Consider the following 22274-nt stretch of genomic DNA (forward strand, 5'->3'; position numbering starts at 1 on the left):
CAGTTTTTAGTTTCATCCATACCATTTTTCTTTTTCTGACTTCATACATCAAATCAAACCATTGATCATTCCCATAAATGTACAATAATTGATACTCATTTTGCCAACTTGATTGCATTTTCCATCTTTGTTTCTGCATTAGCTGAAACAATTGGTACTGTTTGGCAGATATAACAAGCAAAGGCTATAAGAGAATAGTCTTCCTGTGAATTTGGTTTTTGCGCTGAAGCTTAGCACTTTTGAAAAGTGTGCTGTTTATTGTATACATTCCAGTGAGAATAAGTAGCACTCATCAACAAAGGCAACATGCCAGTGAGGCAGATGAAAGAGAGCTCAGAGCAACACCTTGTAATCAAGCCCCATTTGCAGAATCCTATGAATCCAGCTAAGAAAACAACCAAAACTGCACAAAACGGTAAAGGTCCACCGCCACAAGAAAATCATGGCCAAACTTCGCCTCACCCAAAGAACAAGGGAAGAAGAAGGGGACGAGGTGTCAGAAAATCGGATCAAGAAGTTTTGATGAGGCCTAGTTGCAGACCATGCACTGCAACACTAACAAGTAATGCAAATGGAAGTCTTGGAAAGGGTTGCATCTCTGCTGGCATGGATATGGGTTTTCCCACTTCAAGCAAGTCTTTGAGTTTTCCGCGTAGGCCTGGGTGTGGACAAGTTGGGACAAAATGCATTGTGAAGGCTAACCACTTCTTTGCAGAGTTACCAGACAAGGACTTGAACCAATATGATGTAAGATTTTTTTTTTCCCTTGTTGTTTATCACTCTACTGGTAAAATCAATTAAATTGGATTTTCTGAGTGCACAACTATTGGGCCCTCTATGGCAGCATGCATTTAAGTTCATCCTGTGCTTTTGCCTCTTATAGGGGTTCTGCTTTTGCAGTCCTTTTCTTGTAGTGCCATTAATGACACTTAAATTTGGCCTGAGGCTTTTGTTCCAATTATTATTATTGCTTTTGCTTTAATTTAATGCCATTATGCAATGCTATATTTTGAAGGTCACTATTACCCCAGAAGTGTCTTCTAGAACAGTAAACAGGTCCATTATAGCAGAACTTGTGAGGTTGTATAAAGAGTCTGACTTGGGGATGAGACTTCCAGCATATGATGGCAGAAAAAGTCTGTACACTGCAGGGCAGCTTCCCTTTGCTTGGAGAGAGTTTAAGATTAAGCTTGTGGATGAAGAGGATGGAGCTAATGGCCCCAAGTAAGGATTTATTGCCCATATTCACGTTTGAAAGTTTCTCTTTTCTTCTCTCTCTCCACCTCACAAACACAAACTCCCTTTTGTGCTGTAACCGGATCATCAAATGAAGTAAATGACAGAAGATAAAACTGAATAGTTTTGATATGTTTGAGTATTTTCAATTTTAATAAACACTTTGGTCATTTTTCAGAAGGCAAAGAGAGTACAGGGTGGTGATCAAATTTGTTGCTCGGGCAAACTTGCATCACTTGGGCCAGTTTCTAGCTGGTAAGCGTGCTGATGCACCACAGGAGGCACTTCAAATTCTTGACATTGTATTAAGAGAGCTATCAACTAAGAGGTAGTATTAGTTGTGAGACTTTGAACTTTTAAAATTTGAGAAGTGGTAAATTGAGTGAAGGTATGAAACTTAAGTTCTTATATATCTTACAAAAGCTGCATATTGTAAAGGTATTGCCCCATTGGGAGGTCCTTCTTTTCACCTGATATTAGAACACCACAACGGCTTGGAGAGGGATTGGAGTCTTGGTGTGGATTTTACCAGAGCATAAGACCTACTCAGATGGGCCTTTCCCTCAATATTGGTATATTACTAACTTTGATTTTATAAGTATTCCAATGAAAATACAAATAAGTTTTTAATTTTCTTCTTTCTGTTCATGCATTTCATAGATATGGCATCTGCTGCTTTTATTGAGCCTCTTCCAGTAGTGGAATTTGTTGGCCAGCTATTAGGAAAAGATGTTCTGTCAAGGCCATTATCGGATGCTGATCGCATTAAGGTACTTAGTAATATGGACCGAGATTGCCAGGTTCATCTTTTATGTTGTTAATATTGATCAGTTTACAGAGCTAATTTTTTAATGTCTAACAGATTAAGAAAGCCCTTAGAGGAGTTAAAGTTGAAGTAACACACAGAGGAAGTGTGCGAAGAAAATATCGTGTTTCAGGGTTGACTTCTCAACCAACAAGAGAACTTGTGTAAGTTTTTTTTTTTTTTGTGGTCTATCAACAATCTAAGATGTTATAGTGATTTTCCATTAGCTCACTTAATAATGAAGAGGTATTTCATTAGGTTTCCTGTTGATGAGAACTCAACTATGAAATCGGTAGTTGAATACTTCCAAGAGATGTATGGTTTCACTATCCAACACACTCACCTTCCTTGCCTTCAAGTAGGAAACCAAAAGAAGGCTAACTATTTACCTATGGAGGTAGGGAAGTTCCTAATAATTGAATTAGCCACTCAATGTTCTCAAAGTGATTTTATTTATACTAAAATGCTTCTGTTTCCCCAGGCCTGCAAAATTGTTGAGGGGCAACGTTATACAAAAAGATTGAATGAGAAGCAAATTACTGCTCTATTGAAAGTAACATGCCAGAGACCTCGTGATCGGGAAAATGATATTTTACGGGTATTTAATTTTGAACCTCACAACAATCAAGCCTTTCATTTAATGTATTCCTTCATTTAAGTATGTATTATACGGACATCTGATTGCTGAACAATTAGCCATTAGGAAATGAAGGGCCATTAAGTTAATATTGTTTTCATGATTTGTTCCAACAGTACTTGGCAAACTTACGTTCTAGTCATCATGTGTTTGACAATGCAGTAATTGCAGTGTTAAGATAATTGTTTGAAACTTATGTAGGTTTTATATGACATATGAAACAACAGTTTAGATGAAGGAAAAGTGCATTCAACTATAGTCTATTCACACACACATGTACATTCTCTAAGTACACGATAATGTTGGCCTTTCATAATAATGATTCAACTATTTTATTTTATTTTTATGTGGTGGGGGTGATACAAGCAGACCATTCAACATAGTGCTTATGATCAAGATCCATATGCAAAGGAATTTGGAATTAAAATCAGTGAAAAGCTAGCTTCTGTTGAAGCACGAATTCTTCCCGCCCCTTGGGTAATGTGCTTCTCCTTCTAAAGATCTGGTTCATCATTTACTGAAAATTTAATTTACCTTTTCCATACCATTCATTGATTTAAAGCACTTCTGACTGCAGCTTAAATATCATGAAAGTGGGAAAGAAAAGAACTGTTTACCTCAAGTTGGTCAGTGGAATATGATGAACAAGGTAATACATATTGGGATTACTTTTTTCTGTTCCCCAGCTTTCATGGAGTGCAACTGTTGTCAGCCAATTCCTGGGTTTAATCTAGTTTTCGTTAGAGAATTGTTATGTTGATCTTAGGCATATTTCATACTTTTTTTTCAGTTACTATTCATATTCTAAACATACACAGAAAGAAATTAATATTATTATTAAAAACCTGTATATGCTTGAACTTTTTTTTACTTAACTTTGGCCTAAGTTAATTGAAATTATGAAATTCCAAGGTTTTTGATATTCTTGTTTGGGCCTAGAGATTTCCTGTGATAGTTCACAGTATTGATATCATTGTCTTGAATGACAGAAAATGATTAATGGAATGACTGTTAGCCGGTGGGCATGCATAAATTTTTCAAGGAGTGTGCAAGACAGTGTTGCTCGCACTTTTTGCAATGAGCTTGCCCAAATGTGTCAAGTATCTGGGATGGTAGTCTTCAATCTATCTTATTATTATGTCCACGTTTAAAGTGTTGAGAGAAAATTTTCTGATATTTAGGAACATGGTTTTCCTTGTAGGAATTTAATCCAGAGTCTGTTATTCCTATCTACAATGCCAAGCCTGAGCAGGTGGAGAAAGCCTTGAAACATGTTTACCACGTGTCAGCGAACAAAACTAAAGGAAAGGAATTGGAGCTATTGTTAGCAATATTGCCAGACAATAATGGATCTCTCTATGGTAAGCCACAAGGGGTTGATACTAATTCTACAAGGTTGTGGTATGGTATTGAGCACTGATTGCTATTTGCTTAAGTTGTCTGAAACAGAAGGATATATTCTGAGTTAAAATGCAGAATTTTCATTTAAATATCTTTTGTTTTCAGGTGATATTAAGCGTATTTGTGAAACTGACCTTGGCTTAATTTCACAATGCTGTCTGACAAAGCATGTCTTTAAAATCACTAAACAGTACTTGGCTAATGTGTCTCTGAAGATCAATGTGAAGGTTTGTTTGCTCTCAATCACAAAATGACATTCCTGATTAAACCATTGTTTGGACTTCAAAGCCCTCTTTGAATATCTGTTAACTATCATTCTATTAGACATTTTCCTGTCCTTATTTTCCCTTCATTTTTGCATGAATAACCACATTTGTTTTTAATAAATAAGTGGATACTAGTTAGAAAATTACACGGCTTAAAATCCCAACCAGTGGCGCACACTATATGTATGCATGCATGTTATTTTATCTATAACCAATGCAGGCTTCCCTACTTTTTGGTATTCACATCAAAATTGTTTTTAAATGCTCTCTAACTAAATAGTGGTCACTTATCCTCCTCTTGATTCAGATGGGAGGTAGAAACACTGTACTTCTCGATGCTGTAAGTTGCAGAATACCATTGGTCAGTGATATACCAACCATAATTTTTGGAGCAGACGTAACCCACCCTGAAAATGGAGAAGATTCAAGCCCCTCAATAGCAGCTGTATTTATCTAATCTTTTATATTTATTTTTTTTCAATAGCATTACATAGTATTGAGGGTTTTTGCAACTGATATGTGTTGCCCAATCTGTAGGTAGTAGCATCACAAGACTGGCCTGAAGTGACAAAATATGCTGGTTTAGTGTGCGCTCAAGCTCATAGACAGGAACTTATACAAGATTTGTACAAAACTTGGCATGATCCTATTCGTGGCACAGTTAGTGGTGGCATGATCCGGTACTAATAAAAATCAAAATTACTATTCTAATTCTAAATGTTGTTCTAGGTTGTGTTGTCTGATGGGATTCAATTGTATTAGTTCTTAGTTTATCATTTTCACGTGTCCTTCTTTGTGCAGAGATTTACTGGTTTCCTTTAGAAAGGCAACAGGACAAAAGCCACTACGAATTATATTTTACAGGTCAATATGTTTAATTTATGATGAAAGTTTTGTAATGCATGTCATAAACTTCCACACAAAAAATTTAGGAGGTTGAAGTAGAGTTGGTTGTTTTTAATAGAATTAAGCTAAACATGCTACTTTGTGCATGTCCTTACAAGGAATATGCGATTAGGAAACTCAGCACCATTGATATGCCTGAAATTTGTTGGTGAGCTTCCAATAAATGGCCAGCTAGGGAGGAATCTCCCCCCTCCCCCTCTATTTTTCAAATTATAAATGTAATTTTTAGCCTCCAGGCTTATCATTTTGACTTCTAAATGACTTTTATAGCAATGCAATTGTGCATGTCTAAGATTTGAGCGCCACCCTGATGTTTCAAGATCTATGACCTTGGGCCAGCATTGCAAGATTGCATCATTGGTCATGGAAAACTTCACATAAAACTCTGTTACCTCTACTTGAGTGACGATGTCATTTTATAACTTATGAAGTACATAAAACATTTAAAATGCTTTATCCCTTTATCCATATATTTCAGGCACGTTCTATTGAAATCCTAGCTCACATGCTTACCTTGGAGCCTGGCCTTCCAAAACATTAGAGTTTGATAAAAGTGTTAATTACTGGTGTATTAATGAAATTTGAACAGGGATGGTGTCAGTGAAGGGCAATTTTACCAAGTTTTACTTTATGAGTTGGATGCAATTCGGAAGGTCAGCATCATTTGCTTTCTCATCATGCCCTTGTATTCTTTTTATAATGAAGATATGCTCTGAGAAGCAATATTTGTGTAGGCATGTGCTTCCTTAGAACCAAACTACCAGCCTCCAGTAACTTTTATTGTTGTGCAAAAAAGACATCATACTCGGTTATTCGCAAACAACTACAGGGACAGAAGCAGTATGGATAGGAGTGGGAATATATTGCCTGGTATGTTGCACATTCCTGAAAACTTATATACGGAAATGCAATTTTTTGAATCATTCTTTGGCTTTTAAAATGATTATCTAATGAGATTACATTTCTCTTGGTTTAAATTGTCTGTCAGGGACTGTTGTTGATTCTAAAATTTGTCATCCAACAGAATTTGATTTTTATCTTTGCAGTCATGCTGGCATCCAGGTACAAGATATATTTTTTTTTCTCCCATTTATACCATGGTTTACGAATTATGATTACGAATAAGGATTGATTATAAAAAGAAACACATTTTCATAGTTGATAACTGTCAAAATTAGAGGGAGAGTGAGCAAAGTATCAATAATAAATATTTTGTTGGCTTTTCATACGTCTAGTATTCAATGTTATGCAAAATCATTTGCTGGATCTTGAAGGAATATTTAGGATTGATATCCCTGATTTGAAATTATCAATCTTATTGTTTAGCACACAAGTATCTCTTAAGATATAGACTTATTTAATTTTAACATGAAGGGATTAAAGATGAACCCATAGTGAAACTCCAGATCTGCTTTATCAATATCTTGGAAAATTCTAAACCTTCATATTTTCCTCAACCGCTGATCTCATGCAGGGTACTAGTCGGCCAGCTCATTATCATGTCTTATGGGATGAAAACAACTTCACAGCAGATGGAATTCAGTCTTTGACGAACAATCTTTGTTATACATATGCCAGATGTACAAGATCGGTATCTGTTGGTAAGCCTATGTTTCGATTAATATGCATCTAGTTTTTCAGTTTTTGGCTCAGTTATGACACTTGAAGTCTTGTCCTTGCCCTTAAGACTAGTTATAGAAGCTATGATATTTTTACAACATGGCCCATTTCATTATTTAAAGTTTAATTGGCTGGAAATACTTCTGGTGCAGTTCCTCCAGCATATTATGCACATTTAGCAGCTTTTCGAGCCCGTTTCTATATGGAACCAGATATGCAAGAGAATGGCTCCGCCGGTGATGGCAATGTTCATACTTCCAAGGGAACTCGAGCAGCTGGAGAGTGTGCTGTCAAGCCATTGCCAGCCTTGAAAGAAAATGTGAAGAGAGTGATGTTCTACTGTTAGACTGGAACTGGCTTGGCCTCGCCCTTGGTGGATGATAGGCTGAAACAGTCATGGAATGCAACATGCTCACCTCACATTACTTTGTACATTAGTCATGGTTCATGCATAGTGGTTGGTTAGGTTTCCCGTGATAGAACCATGATATTATAGTTCTTGAGGCTTAGGTTAGAATTCTTAAAAGTATTAGGTTTTATAGATGTCAGATTTGGCATTGTAAAGAATATTTATTCTATGTCAATCTTCATTGTAGAAAATTTTGCCCAAGGGCCTTTTACACAGGTTGAAGAGTAGAAATTTTCCTACTTTGCAACATTCGTGTTTAATCTGCACTGTAGGCTTTAGTTGAAGCAAGGTTAGTGTAACATTCCCTTGTCTTGAGATATATATTTGCATGCCAAAACTCTATAACAACGTATATATTTCTATTTAACTTGTGGTAGTCTTACCTAAAGAGTTTGTTGCAAATTTATGGATCCTAGGTTGTATAAGTACTATTACATAAGTTGAACATAGTTGCAAATAAGTTATGTTTGACTCAGGTGATAGGAAAACTTGAAATTCTGAGGGTGATAATCTTCACAACGTCAAAAGTATGAGTAGTAAGAAATTTTCTTGTGCAAAATGATAACTTCAATAAACCCTACCAATAAAGCTTTTGTTGTATTAAAAAAGGATGGAAAGGCCTACCAAAAATGAATTCAAAACTGTTCTACAAATTAGTCTTCAACTGAGCTGAGCAGTGCAATTCTTCAGTGCGATGAGACGGTACATGGTCTAATTATACGTTCAATTGAAAAAATCCAACTACAGGGAAACGACGTTTCAATTTAAGCGAGCTCGTTATTCAGCAATTATTTGCGATTGGAAATTTGTAGCCATACGTACACAATCATATAATATATTTTCTACGTATTTGGTGTTATAGCATTGCCAAGATAAGAAGTGACACTATACGCCAATGACGAATCCAAAAATTTACTTCTGCGTAATAAACTTGCGGAAACAAGGATAAGGTCAATATTACATCTAGACGATTATGGCAAAATTTAAATATCATCAGCAAATTGAAATGTTAATTACTGCCATGAAAATAGAAGCTTTCGATATTGATGCATATGCGACACTGCTTTATATATAAATCGGTCACTATGAGTTTTTCTAGTCTGATCGTAGACATCTTTTATTAAAAAAAATTGAGTTAGAATTCATAATATAGTAGAATTAACTCTCCCAACAACAAAAAAAATACACAAAATTCAAACTCAATACTTCACTTAAAAGAAATTAAGCTTGCACCACTTGAACAAACAATCCATTAATTGTATGAGTTGACATGAAATTTATTTATAAATCAGAATATAGATTACAGATAATTCAGTGGCTCTGTCTTCTACTTTTTCGTTTTCTCACATTTACTCGTTAAGAGCTATCCCCGCTAAGCTAATAAAGTGTATTTGACATAGGTTTAAATATATAATTACTATTATTGATATTAGCCAAAGATTCATAGTTAACATGACTTTAGTAGTAAAAACTTGTTTGGGAAAGATTAAAGTCAGAGACATAAATCAATATTTTTTGAAAAATAAGTTAAGCTAAAAATACATATTAAGGGTGCATTTAAAAACAATTTAATTTAGTATTTATTCAACAAATTGTTTTTACACGAGTGTTTATACAATAAAATTGATTATAAAACTTCTTAGAATAACTTGAAAAAAAGCTTAGTATAATGAGCTGCATTGAAAATTTTATTAAAATAAGTTAAAAAGCTTATAAAAAGGGTTATAAGCACTTTATGTAAGTTTTGTATAAGCTCTTTCAAGTGTCCATAAGTCATAAAAACAGCATTGGAAAATCCAAAGTGTGCAGTAGATGAAGAGCACTGAGATGTGGGTTAAATCAAACATTTCATATTCACTGTTGTCACTTTTCCGACCTGTTCTTTTGCTATATAGAAAGGGCTGACTGAAAGGTACACAAACGAAACATGCCGACAAGGGGGAAGCTTTGGACATGGCAACAACACAAAGATCGACGTTGATTTGAAAGCCCAATGCTAAAAGCACTTGTCTCTGCACATGGACGAGCCCATATTCCCTGCTTTGAGGCTTCATAAATATTGTTTTAGTAATTTGAAGTAAGTTTTTAGTTGACCCAAAAGATGTCCATAAAAAACCAAAAAACTTTACCATAAAAGAAGTATGTTTTCGGAACAAAAGAAGTCATAAAAAAATTAAAACAAACATATCATAGTATTCACATTCTTATAATAAATATAATTTTTCTGTATAAACACTAGATTAAAATTAATTTATAATTAAATAATCTCACTGCAAATGAAAATAAAAAATAAAAATAAAATCTCATCTATTACAAGCATTTTTCGGCGCTTAAGATAGTGCTTGTTTGGATTCACTTCTTCCCTACCTCCAAAGCTGATATAACCCGTACTTATCCATTAACCATCCAAGCGTTGATTAGATTTTAAAAAAAGAGTTAGTTAGTACTTAACATAAGTAATGAGCAAAAGGTAAAATGGTTTATGCATCATCCACACATGCGGTGATTTAATACATTTTCACCACTTAGAACTTTTCTTTTAATCATAGAATGAATAACGATCAATTGCATTTTGTGTCAAGATGAGGATGGTGATTTTGTTGTAATTAATCATCATGGTTCAATTCTGCAGAACCCTTCGTTGCTCTATCGGTTTACTGTCAAGTATATTAATGGTGTTCGTAAGGATGGTGTTGGTTTTGCTTCTGTGGTGTGCGGGGTATTATGGAGTGTGATGCATAATATATAGACTTTTATTAGTTTTAGTTTATATTAATAAATTTTATAGTCAAATATAAACTCTTTACGCAATAAAAAATTATCAAGTAAATATTTAATAAAGTTATTGTTCAAATGCATCTTTAGAACATAAGAAGTTTGTTAATTTTAATCTTTAGAGTTGGTGTTTAAAGATATAAAAATAGTAAGTTTTTTATATAAAAATATATTTAGATAAATATTTTATTTGTCAATAAAAGTTTACTATTTTTAAGTGTTTTAATTCAATTTTAAAGTTCAATGTTAACATTTTTCATGAGTTAAAAGGAGAGGAATTTATTGGCTCATATAGCATTGCTCAATGTTGCAAGACAAACTGAAACATTGGTATTATGTGCTGTTTTAGTCCGAATTAATTAATAAACTATGCATTTTATACCATTTGCATAGAGGTTGGGTTAATTTAACTAAAATATCATAATTAATTTTCTAAAAATGTGATTGTATTAAAATTTTAAAAATAAAAATTAATTATTCATAAGTCTTGCATATCTCGATTCAGAGTGGTGAAATGCTCAATTTAGGATCCAAATATTGGTGGTTAAAAAAATTACGCATATTTTCCAGGATTTTACTAATGAGTTTCTTTAAAATACTGGATAAAAAAAATTAATAAATAACTTTTTTTGAAGAATCACGATGATAGAAATGTATTAGATTACATGATAAGTGTATTACCACAATTGCTGGAGAAGTTGTGAAAGATAATTGCTTTAGGCAGTACTCCATTCAACAGGGATCAAACAGAATAAAGTGCCTTTTAAAATATTGAAACAGCATTTGAGTCTTCCCATTGTTTTGTTAACTCCTGGTTCTCAGTGGCTGGTGTAGAAGTAAAGGAAGATACACAAATTGGAATTGGGTTCGTAATGGAATTTTAAACACAAGTTCTAAAAGTTACGAACCTTTTTATGAATTTTGCCTTCATATATTATCCCATCGGGCCCATAAGCATTTGCATAATTTTATATAATAAGTTAATGAGCTATTTCATTAAAGATTGCTTTAACTTTCCTATTTACATTATATTAAATTAATTAGTAACTACTTTTTAGACTCAATAATCAATATATATATACTCTCAATATTTATAGTATGCCAGCAACATGACATATTCTCTCTCTCTCTCTCTCTCTCATGAGATTTTTAATATCTGTAAATCACATTAGATCCTGATAATCTAAAAAGAATGTCCTATGTAATTCAGCAATTACTACATATTTTGCGTATTGCATATTATTAAATTAAAGTTTTAAAAGTACATTTAAAAATATTTAAAAGCATAAGAGAAATATAAATAGTTAATTGAAATAAATAAGCAGGTTGAGAAAAATAAATAAATAAATAAATTGATAATTTATTTTAAAAGATAAAATAAGTGTTAAATAATGATGATGTCACATGTTCAAATAAAGTATGGTAAAAAATATTGTTAAAATCAATAATACAAATACAGATTTATAACGTAGTGATTAATTATCCATATAAACACCATTAATTACACAATTTTTTTCCATGATCTTTTGAGCGTGTATTTGTGTTTCTTTTTATATATTTAATAACAAGGACGAATTATATATGTTAATTAGATTTTGTATCCATAGTTTATCATTCTAGTTTCTGTGATCTTCTTCTATTTAAGTATAGGCAAAATATAATCCTATAAGTGAAAGGATGATCAATTATTGATTAATGTCCACATTATACAAAGTCAACAATTTTTAAAAGAACTATTTTGTAAAAAAAATCATCAAACAGAATATCAATTATCAACTAGCAAAGTTTCTTTTATACAAAAATTAAATAAAGATGCGATTTAAAACAGGTATAAAGCATTATAGTATTTGAGTGTCGGCAACAAAAATAAACTTCAAATTAAGCTTAATGACAACAATGTTGAAGATTAACTATCATGATCACAACATAGGGTTATTTGCTTTTTTTTATTTTTGAACAAAATTTATGTACAATAATATTAGTGTTTTTAATATTATTTTTAATTGAAAAATTATCATGATAAAACATACTAGCTTTTATTATACAAAATATTAAGACAAATTTATTTTTAACTGAAGAATAGTACTAAAAATTATCATGACACTAAACTTAAAATGTATCTTCGTCTTTAATTAAGAATAAGCGATCTTCATTTATTCCCAATAAATCCATAGTCATAATGAATTTTCTTTTATGTTAGAGAAATATTGTTCAGGTTTTGCATGGGTGAGTTTTCATTCAAATAAAAAATTAAGTTAAACATTTAAAAAATTAAAATGAATTTTTTAAAAGATATTATTAATACTCATTTTATCATAATTTTTAGTATATCTTTAATATGACTTTTAATAAAAATTATTTGTTAATTTTTTAAAAATTTTCAAACACCTGTGAATAGTTTTCAATCAATAAAATCTCACGAAATAACATTTCGTGAACCGTTCTTGTGTGATGAGAGAAGCTTAATTAATCAAGAGAGAACTGCTCATTGAACATAGACGAAGATAGAATTGTTGATTTAAATTTTTATGGATATGAGTTCCTTCAAGGGACCAAGAGAGACAAAATTTTAGCATCACGTGACCTTCTGCATCGATTCAATAATTTTGTTATGAGTTCTGAATTGAATCCGTCCCTTATATATGCACTCTGACCATTTTAAGTAAAGGGTTATAATACACATGCGAAAGCTTTTGTTTGCATGTAGAGGTTTTCAATTTAGTGTACTTTAATTCCGAGAAGCTGATTAATTTAGTTTTGATCATGATGCTAATTATTTTGAATTCAAATAAAGGGTTTGTGTAAATTATCAATGAGGTAGATAACTCATCCTAAATGAAATAACGAAATTTTGTCTATACAAGAGACCAACTTAGCAGATAAAATGAGGCATCCACGGTAGAACATTGTTGTGACTGCAACATTCCCACAACAAAGGACCGCAGTTCTAATCAATGAGGTAAATTATTTTTAAGATACTTATGATGCCTAAGCAGAGCTCTTTTCAGTTACAAACTAGACTTCTAACCAGTGTATACACAACACAACTTGGGTCTGTTACAACTAAGCTTTCAAATTATACTTGCAAAACACAAATGCAGGTCTTTGAGAGTGCAAGACCAAGCACAGAAATACAACTATAACATAAAGAAAGGGTTTGTAAAATATAAAACCAATAGGCTACTCTTAGTCATATCAAGCATGTTATGGGTCTCATAACGATTTAATTTAAACTTGTCTCAATAGTTACCTAGAAATCATCAGCTAAATAGTTCATAGCTAAAAATATATGCATATATGCTCAATATTTAAAGTATGACCAAGTGGATACAAGGGACTTCCCCCAAAACCAAAGTAGATAGATAACTGCAAGCTTAATTAGTTTCATACATTATGTTACTTTATAGGTTTTATTTATGGGTTCATTCAGAATATACTTGTCTATCTAGCAGTAATGCACGACTCGAGTACCGGTTATTAGATCAAGATTTATTTTAATGTCTCTGGTGATATATATATATATATATATATATATATATATATATATATATATATATCGAGGGAATAACTGACATATAAAAACATACGGAAAGAATTGGGAGAATCAAACCACTCATGACCTATTATGTCATTTAAGTACTCATAGCAGATTGAAAGGTATGTGGAATCTTATCCAAAGAGAAATAAAAGAAGAAAGAAAGAGGAGGCTTCAAATCCAAAGAAAACCCCGCGAGAACCAAAATCGACAAAGAAGATAAAAAGAGAGGGAAAGAAACTGCAAACATGTACAACTATAACATCTAGATGATGTTATATTATGTAGACATGGTGGTTCATGCACTATTTGCTGTCAGAAACGTGCAGATCTTGGTGATGATGAAATCAATTAATTGTCCGTACGAGATTCTTCCAAGGAAGATCAATTTTCAATGCAGCAGAAGATTATAAACAGTAGTAGTAAAGAATATTAAAGTTTAATACTTGCTTTCTTCTTGATCGCATACTCACTGGAGGGTTTTTTTGTTTTTTTTTTTGGGGGGGGGGGGGGGTGGGTGGTGGTATTACAAAGCATATGATCGTCTCATCATGTAGGAATGATCCAAATTCAAAAACCTAAGCCAAAAGGCTGTACTCAGATCCTAGCTAGATGAGGAAAGTACATTGAGATATTGAGAATCTACCATGACTTCAGCAATGGAATAGTTATTTTGTCTCATTTGAACATTTGTCTCGCGTACCAATCAACATGAATTGGCTTAAGTACATATGACTCACCTGTACTGTGAAACATAATTACAAATTTGCATTACATGGCTTAATGTTTAATCAATCCACACACTCAAGTTAATCTATAGCTATGAACAAAAACACAGAAAAGTCATGTTAATCCCAAAGTGTCATGGGGAAAAATCACAGAAGTTCAAGATACGACTAGCTTTATTCTCTTCCAATCTCTCTCTCTAGTTAACTAGTCTCCCTCTCCAAAAAAATAAAAATAAAAGAAAGAAAGCCAAGGTAGCTAAAGAGTTCAGAGTATCTTAGTAAATCCAAAAAGTACATTCAACCATCATGAACCCTAACTGCAGAATTTTACTACCATCATCACCACCAAGAAAAGAAAAATAAAGAAACTAATGGTAAAGGACCATATTAGATAAATCAAACAAAAAAAAATGTTAGTTACAATTCCAATGTAATGGAGGCTCAGACACCGAAGCACGAATTGGATCTTAAAATCACGAACGCATTGCACCGAGCCACACAAAACAATTTCTGTCTTTCAAAACCCTAACAATCACACAATTAAGATATCGTGCCTAAAGCTATTCAATTTCACGCAGTGTAGAGCAGAAGAAAAATAAACATAAATCCTCTTATCCTTGCTTTATCCAAGAAAGAACCATGGGTAAGGAAGAATAATGAGCTATTATATAGACTAAAAAAATTTGCAAACCCAGATGAGAAAAAGAGGAAGAATCCATTAATCACTCATTATACTTTTGTTCTGATATATATCTTGATTAATTACAAGCAGCAAAAGAAAGTCCTAAAGGGCACACACATAATTAAACACATATGGAGAACGTAGCAAACTATAACTAGGGTTCATGCTTCCAACAACAAGGTGAAACTGCCACATGATCTGATCTTCCCGCAGCCAAGGAGGGAAGTTAAGATCATGCTGGCAGCTTCAACTGGTAGTGGCGCATGATGATGGATATTGGAAAGAATAAGAACAATTGCAGATAGGTGATGATGATCTGAGATTGGCAATTGAAGAGAGGTTTGTTTTAACAGCTGCTTTTGCTAGCTAGGGTTTGGATGGAGAAGGGAGTAGGAAGAGGCACTATTATATATAGCAGCGTTCAGGGGAAATTAAGAAAGAGCTCTTTGTGAAAATTGGAGGTTCTTTTACTTTTTTTCTCTCATCCCCCTCCTTTGTTTAAACTTTAAATATTTGTTATCTACAAGTAACGGAATATTAGGGGAGTGTAAAGCCATAGGAGAAATTATTAAAATGAAAACAAATTAAAAGAGGTAAAAAGTGGTCCCTAGTGATGCAAATTGAATATTGTCACGCCAACACTACCACCATGCAGTTTGCAGACAGGATAGCGAGTGTTTTCTATATATATTACAAGTGCATTAATAACTTTTGGGCTGCGTACTAAGGAAGTGGGGAACCCTTTACATTATCTCTCTCTCTCTCTCTGTGTTTATGTGTCACTGAGAAGGAAAGCAGTGAACATGAGCCAAAAGAAAAGGGTGTGTATCTGAGGGGACCATTTGCATGGCTACATAGGCATTTGCATTACTTCACACATCATGCATCAGGAAGAAGAAAAAAGCATCTCAACCCAACAAACATTAAGTATCTCTTTTTCTCTTTTGCAAAATTGCCATTTGTCGAATACTTGCTTCTGATGTATCTGGTAGGTGCCAGCTGCATATATACCACATACCGGAAACGTTTGATACTGGTGATTAGGAAAATGACTTATTAGTTATAAAATTAATGCTATCTGGAACCCTTTTTCCTTGTTATAGATAGAGCTAGTGACATGATAGATCTAAAGTATATATGTCATTATTTATTTTATAGCTTATGTGTACCGTTTTTTATTTTTATAATGGGAAAGGGCTAAAGAAGGAAGAGGAAGATGTTATTGCAGGCCGTACTCAGTCGTTTTCTTTTTGGTGTCTATATATCAAAAGCATCACAAAATATGCAAATTTAATACTCGCATACTAGCTCTAGCCAAATAAATAGAATTGGCCGTTGATTAACATTCACGTACCATTTAACATTCTTATTACATTCATTTGATAAATAAGATAAGATAATTTTTTATATTTTATTTTATGTATTTTTTAAATTAAGAATATAGGATAAATTTATCCGATATAGATAAGGTAAAATAATATAATATATGTAATTTATTATTTTAATATAATGTAAAATAAAATATGAGCACCTCCTACTTTTATCTTATTTTATTTTATCTAACTCTTATATTTATTCTATTTTTTTACCAAATAAATAATTAATAAACTTATATACAATATTAATTTCATTACATTATAATTATTTATCATGATTAATTATATAAAATCTTGCAAGAATGAAATGATAATAAAAATTAAAATTTTTATTTTATATATTGATATTATTAAATTATTTTATATACTATAAAATTTATGAATATAAATATATATGTTACAATCGAACTTCTACCAAATCAACGTAAAATCTTATAACATAACTATCTAATATAAAATGAAATATAAATATTGTACCGATATAACCTATTTTTTAACATAAAATGTCAAATACTTATTTGAATTAATGTATGTAGATGCAAATGTAAATTTTTTTTTCTCACATTTTTTTTTTGGTTTAAAGAATTTTATTTATATTCATAATGCTTTAAATTTTGAGTTTTAAACTACATGAATTTCAAAAATATTAATAGAAATTATTTAGTAAGTAATTTTGAAATGTATTTGGTGCTGACATTTATTTATCACAAATTAAAATATAACATGTATGCAATTTTTGCAATATGTGCTTATATTAATTAAGAAATATATATAAACTAAAGTTTTTTAAATTGTATGAAAATTATAAATCTAAAAATTCTAAATATATTGTAGGTATATTTTGTTTAATTGTAAGATAAGTTTTTAAATGCTTAAAAGATCAAGATATGAAATTACCAGTCATCAAATTTCTCTTAAAAAATATTTATTTAAAATTTCTAAAGGATTGGTTGATTGATATTGATGAAGGAACAGAAAGCACGTGGAGCTGTATGTGGCAAGAATATATAGCTTCTCAAGTCTTAAAGATTCTTTGTTATATTCCGAATAAGTATTCTGTATTTTATTTGGACTAGGTATTTTTTTATGGGTACTTTAAAATGTGGGGGTGGCGGCTATAAATTTTGTGAAATCAGAATGGTGCACGGTGGACTAGAGTGTTAATAAGAGAATATTTACATACATATAAAAAAAAAAAGAGAATCACATTTACACATGGTTTATTGATACTTATTGCTTTTGTAGATCTTTAAGTGCAATTATACTTTCTTTCATCATTTAAAAAAAAATTAAAAAGGAAGTAACTTTTTCAAAAGAAATTCATATGATTGTTATATATATGTCAACCTCCATCCTTTTCATCTTTTTATGATTATATCAAATTTTTTAATAACTACGCCTTATAATTGGGAGAGTTATGATTAAGAGGATAATTCTTTTAAAAATCAAGAGCTAGAAACTATAAGAAGCTAGCAAAAATTAAATAAGTGTTTTTTTATTCCTCATTTGTATATGTGAATGTGAATTGTGGAAAATTGGAACGGAGGAGATTTACTTAATGTATATAAAAAAAATGCTTAATTCTTCAAGGTCTAGTGAGACGGCACTAAACTCTATATGTAGGTTGTGGGAGTGCACCTCTGCATTGAGAGATAAAAAAAAAAGTTATATATATAAATCATATGTACAAGTCTTTAAAACTTTTGAGCAGGAGAACGAGTTAACTGTTAGACGTTAGGATTGTAAGGAATATTTTAGAACAGTAATGTTTATATATATAATTTAAGATAAATTATAATTAATAATTTTTATATACAATAATTAAGAAATAAAAATTAAAAATATTAAAAAATAGAAATATTTATATTGTAGTTTTTAATATACTTTTTAATGATTTTTTTTTATTTTTAAAAATTTGAAGATATTAATTAACATGACTCTTAATTTACTGAAAAAGTTTTTGTATTAATGAGATTGCTTATTTAAAAACGTCAGATAATGTGATGATAGGCTTCTAGATAGGAATTATGGGTGGATTTGATTCTGATTATTGTCGTTGGATGTTTAACATCTATTGGCCACCAAAGGCGATGTTGGTATCTTGCAAATAAAACCCCTTTCTCTATATACTTGTCTATGTTTCAATGCACAATTCATCACCAACCCAACTTAGGCCAGCATGATGCTGATGCCTCTCATGAATTTACTAATAAATAATCAACATGGTTACCCCAGCACATACTCCAGTTTAAAAACTATATTCAAATCCTCAGAGAACGGAATTGTATGCCTTATATGCGCATGACAACAGTCTCATTATATTCGAATATATGCAAACAAAGAATTTGCTTTAGGATAAAATTAAAATTTTTTATTATTAATTAAATTTTTGTATAACACAAGCAAAGAAAAACATGACCCTATTATTATTATTATTATTATTGTTATTGATACATTACTTAAAAACTAAAGTTTAAGTTTCAATCTAAAATTTAAGCCCACCGTTTGCTAGAATGTATATTAATAAGTCAAGTGTGAATTTAGTTGCCAGAGAGATATTGTATTTATATTTTATCAATGATTATATTTTTTATATTCACTTATTCTTTTATATTTTTCTTCCTTTTATTACATCATATATATACATTTCAAATAAAAAAAAACTTATTCTTGTTAACTAAAGTTTTCAAGAAATCTAACATGAAAGAGAAATTATAATTACTTCAAATTTTGATTTTTTTAAATAACAAATTAACAACTAAATTGATTAAAATCATAAGTAATTATTAAAAAAACAAGTGTATCACTTTATAGCAAAATAAATAAATAAATATCACTTCAAGCACCGTTAGCTCTTTTATTAAAAAATCTTCCACCAAAAAATTGAAGGAATGGTTGTTTTAAATTAAAATCCCATCAAAATTCTCCCATCGATCTTTTTTATAAAAAAAATAAATTATTTATTTATTTTAATTATAAAAAATATAAAATATATTAATTGTTAATTTTTTTTTATACTATTCTTTTATAGTTAAATATATGTTTATGAGATAATGATTACACTAACTACATAATCTAATATTATAAATATTTTTAAAATAAAATTTATATTTATGAATATTATAACTGATTTAATTATTCTTTTTATTCTAATGATTTAATTTTTTATTTTTTATAAAAAAAACTTGAGAAGAGTTTTTTTTTTCCTAAAACGGAAAAATACATCCGTAAATGTTTACGTTACTTTTGTTGTTTGAGTGGAGGCACTGCCAATCCCATAGTCTCGTACACTGAGTGATGTTACGCTGCACACATCCCAATTCCCAAATTAAACTTCAGGATGCATGGGCATGACAATGCTTTCTTGTTTTTATTTGGAAATGGAAGAGGTCTGGTCTATGCTTTTCTAACCATAGAATACGAATGACCATCATTAAAGTTTGGTTGAAAATTAGTTAAATTAATTCATTGAGTCAGCAAGCTGATTATTCCTAAAGATCAGAACTAAGAGAAAATGAGAAATTAAAAACTAAAATTTACTAAATGGTAGTATGATGATATAAGGCTTCCTAAAGATCGATGAGGATAGAGGAATGACATTTCGAAGGTTTTATTTTTTTGGAGGGGGTGTGGAGGAGGTTGAGAAGTTTATAGATGTAGTTGCATGTGGATGTCGATTGTCACAATCTTTAACTTCTGTATTCTTATTCACTTAAATGTTGAAGTTGACATTGTGTTATAACAATACATATAAGATTATAATTTTGAGTGCAAATTCTATCAAGAATATTATTCCTTCTCGTATGATAGAAAGTAGAAAAGAAACGCCGTTTATTAAAGAAAACAAAAACAAAAACCAGTAAATGTGAGACATAGTTCTTGACAAATATATATGTTCGGTTCCTTCCAAGTACCAACAGATAAGAGTGAACTAATAAGAAGATACTTTATATGATATTTTTTACAAGGCACTTTTTATAATTTTTATAAAATTATTATTATTATTATTATTTTCTTAATAAATAGAGCTAGTAAAATTTCAAATTAATAAAAAAGTATTAATAATAAATTAGGTTTAATAATATTAAATAAAAATAAGATTATCACATTTTAATATCTTTTTAAAATAAAAGCAATTAACAGTCTTTATGCTAATTAAGAGTAATAATCACGATACTCGACTAGTTTATTACTGCCGGTGGTCGCTCTATAGCCTTGCACCATTTTATAACTTTAGATGTATAATATCCCTATGTATTTTATTTATATATTGTATGGCTATGACAAATAGGGGACTAACAGAAAACCTATTATCGATAACTATTATCTGTCGACGATCGCAAAACTATGGTCAAGTTAATCCAAGGGTCATTTGCTTGAAGAAAAACAATGCCCCAGTAGATTACCAGAATGTTTTGAAATTATTTAGAGTTGGAGAAAAAAGTTAAGTTGACTCAGTTTTTTCAATTGTGATTTATAAGGATAAAATAGGGAAGGAAACATATCACTTTTTAACAAAATAAAAATGAGGGGGGGGGGGGGGGTACATTGTTAGCATAGATGAAAGCATCTGCATCTATTTGTCCAAGTAAATGAGTGGGTTACGAAAGCTAGATTTTTGTGCCAAAATTGTAATTGTTGCCTATAATGGAAAAATTACTGTTAACACTCAGCATCATGGTCCACCATGTATAAATGCCCCACGCTCGCAACAAAACAGGCTGGCTCAAACCCAGAGGGTAGAGGTGGTCCGCTTTTGAAGAAAGCATGCTCCATTTGGTTAATTAGGGTCTCAATCTCTTTGGTGTACCAAAAACTGCCAACCAAGTCAGAAGGTAGAAAATTAGAGACAAGAAAAGGAAAAGGAATAGGCACCATCACCACCCCATGTAAAGCAAGCACAGCAGCATCTAAAGCCAAAAAGATATTTCCATTCTTCGGTTTCATTGGATTTTCTGTCACACGTCCAGTCTACTTCAGACTGATGTCTATAAAATTGCCACAGGTTATTTTTTTCTTTGTAGTTGTCACATAAAAACACCAATGCTTGTTGACTCAAGGTCAAAAATTGCTCACTGCTTCTGCTGAGTATTGAGGGCCCTCCTTAAAAAACACTTACACAGCCCACTGGCAAAGATGGAGGAGTGTTTTGGGATTGCGTTCCCTAAGAACCCTACATAAATATAGGTACATGATTTTTATAGTGAGGAGTGATTCTGGTCTTTAATAAGGATATGGCAGATATTGGAGAGATACAAGTACGAGAGTATCTTGTGAGTAGAGTGGTCCAAAGTTGCTGCTACTGCCTAATGCATGCACTCTTGTGTAAGGATGCAAAGACCACTCAATTTCTCCGTCCCAGTCTCAACTTTAGGTGCTCACAGAAAAGGGAACATAAAGAGCAGCTGAGGGATGAAGCATTTGAAACCCCATTAAACAATTTTAACTAAATGGAGTACAAGCTGTTCAGAGGTGGGTGTCATTCTGCCATCCTGCAGATCACTGTCCAATGCACCTCTCCCCCCATCTCAGAATATTTGTTAATGAAAAGGACGCCGACTTTTCCTTTTGGCAAAGGGATTAGTGTAATCATGATGCCAAATGCTGCATGTGAAACCAGGTTAAAAACAACATGGGTAGAAACACAGATAATAATTATTCATTGAGGTGACTTTGCTACCAGTAACGGAGAATATAGCCCATGTAGTGGTTAATTTATGTTATTCCTGCTTCCTATTAATACTTCGAAACCAAGGCAAAAGCTCACAAGAAAGGTTAATCAAATTCATATGAAAACTCTCACCATTTTGAACCAACAAAACGAACTACCAATACTCTCAAGTCATCTCAGATAAAATGGTTTGCCCAAGATTTCATCTCTATCGTATTTTTTCTTCA

The 22274-nt window shown here is 31.6% G+C and overlaps 1 protein-coding gene across 1 annotated transcript; it reads left to right on the top strand.

Annotated features, from left to right (window-relative positions):
- The first annotated feature begins 306 nt into the window (after positions 1 to 306).
- LOC113872719 (protein argonaute 10-like) lies at positions 307 to 7217 on the top strand. Its single transcript, XM_027510483.1, has 21 exons — positions 307 to 747; positions 1016 to 1224; positions 1415 to 1564; positions 1675 to 1808; positions 1897 to 2006; positions 2099 to 2205; positions 2300 to 2438; positions 2523 to 2639; positions 3048 to 3155; positions 3256 to 3327; positions 3668 to 3790; positions 3880 to 4039; positions 4185 to 4306; positions 4653 to 4790; positions 4883 to 5025; positions 5147 to 5209; positions 5841 to 5904; positions 5986 to 6121; positions 6240 to 6313; positions 6726 to 6852; positions 7024 to 7217. The coding sequence occupies exons 1-21, from the start codon at positions 307 to 309 to the stop codon at positions 7215 to 7217; spliced, it is 2931 nt and encodes a 976-aa protein (XP_027366284.1).
- Positions 7218 to 22274: the final 15057 nt, after the last annotated feature.

Source organism: Abrus precatorius, unplaced genomic scaffold, assembly GCF_003935025.1.
Source record: "Abrus precatorius isolate BTA unplaced genomic scaffold, Abrus_2018 Scaffold7, whole genome shotgun sequence".
NCBI lineage: Eukaryota > Viridiplantae > Streptophyta > Magnoliopsida > Fabales > Fabaceae > Abrus > Abrus precatorius.

Bases quoted from the DNA above. Each gene is read 5' to 3' on its own strand.
- LOC113872719 (XM_027510483.1), top strand. From the start codon at position 307: ATGCCAGTGAGGCAGATGAAAGAGAGCTCAGAGCAACACCTTGTAATC. The intron at 2,640-3,047 runs GTATTTAATTTT...TGATACAAGCAG, and splicing joins GGGAAAATGATATTTTACGG to ACCATTCAACATAGTGCTTA. The intron at 3,791-3,879 runs GTAGTCTTCAAT...TTTTCCTTGTAG, and splicing joins TGTGTCAAGTATCTGGGATG to GAATTTAATCCAGAGTCTGT.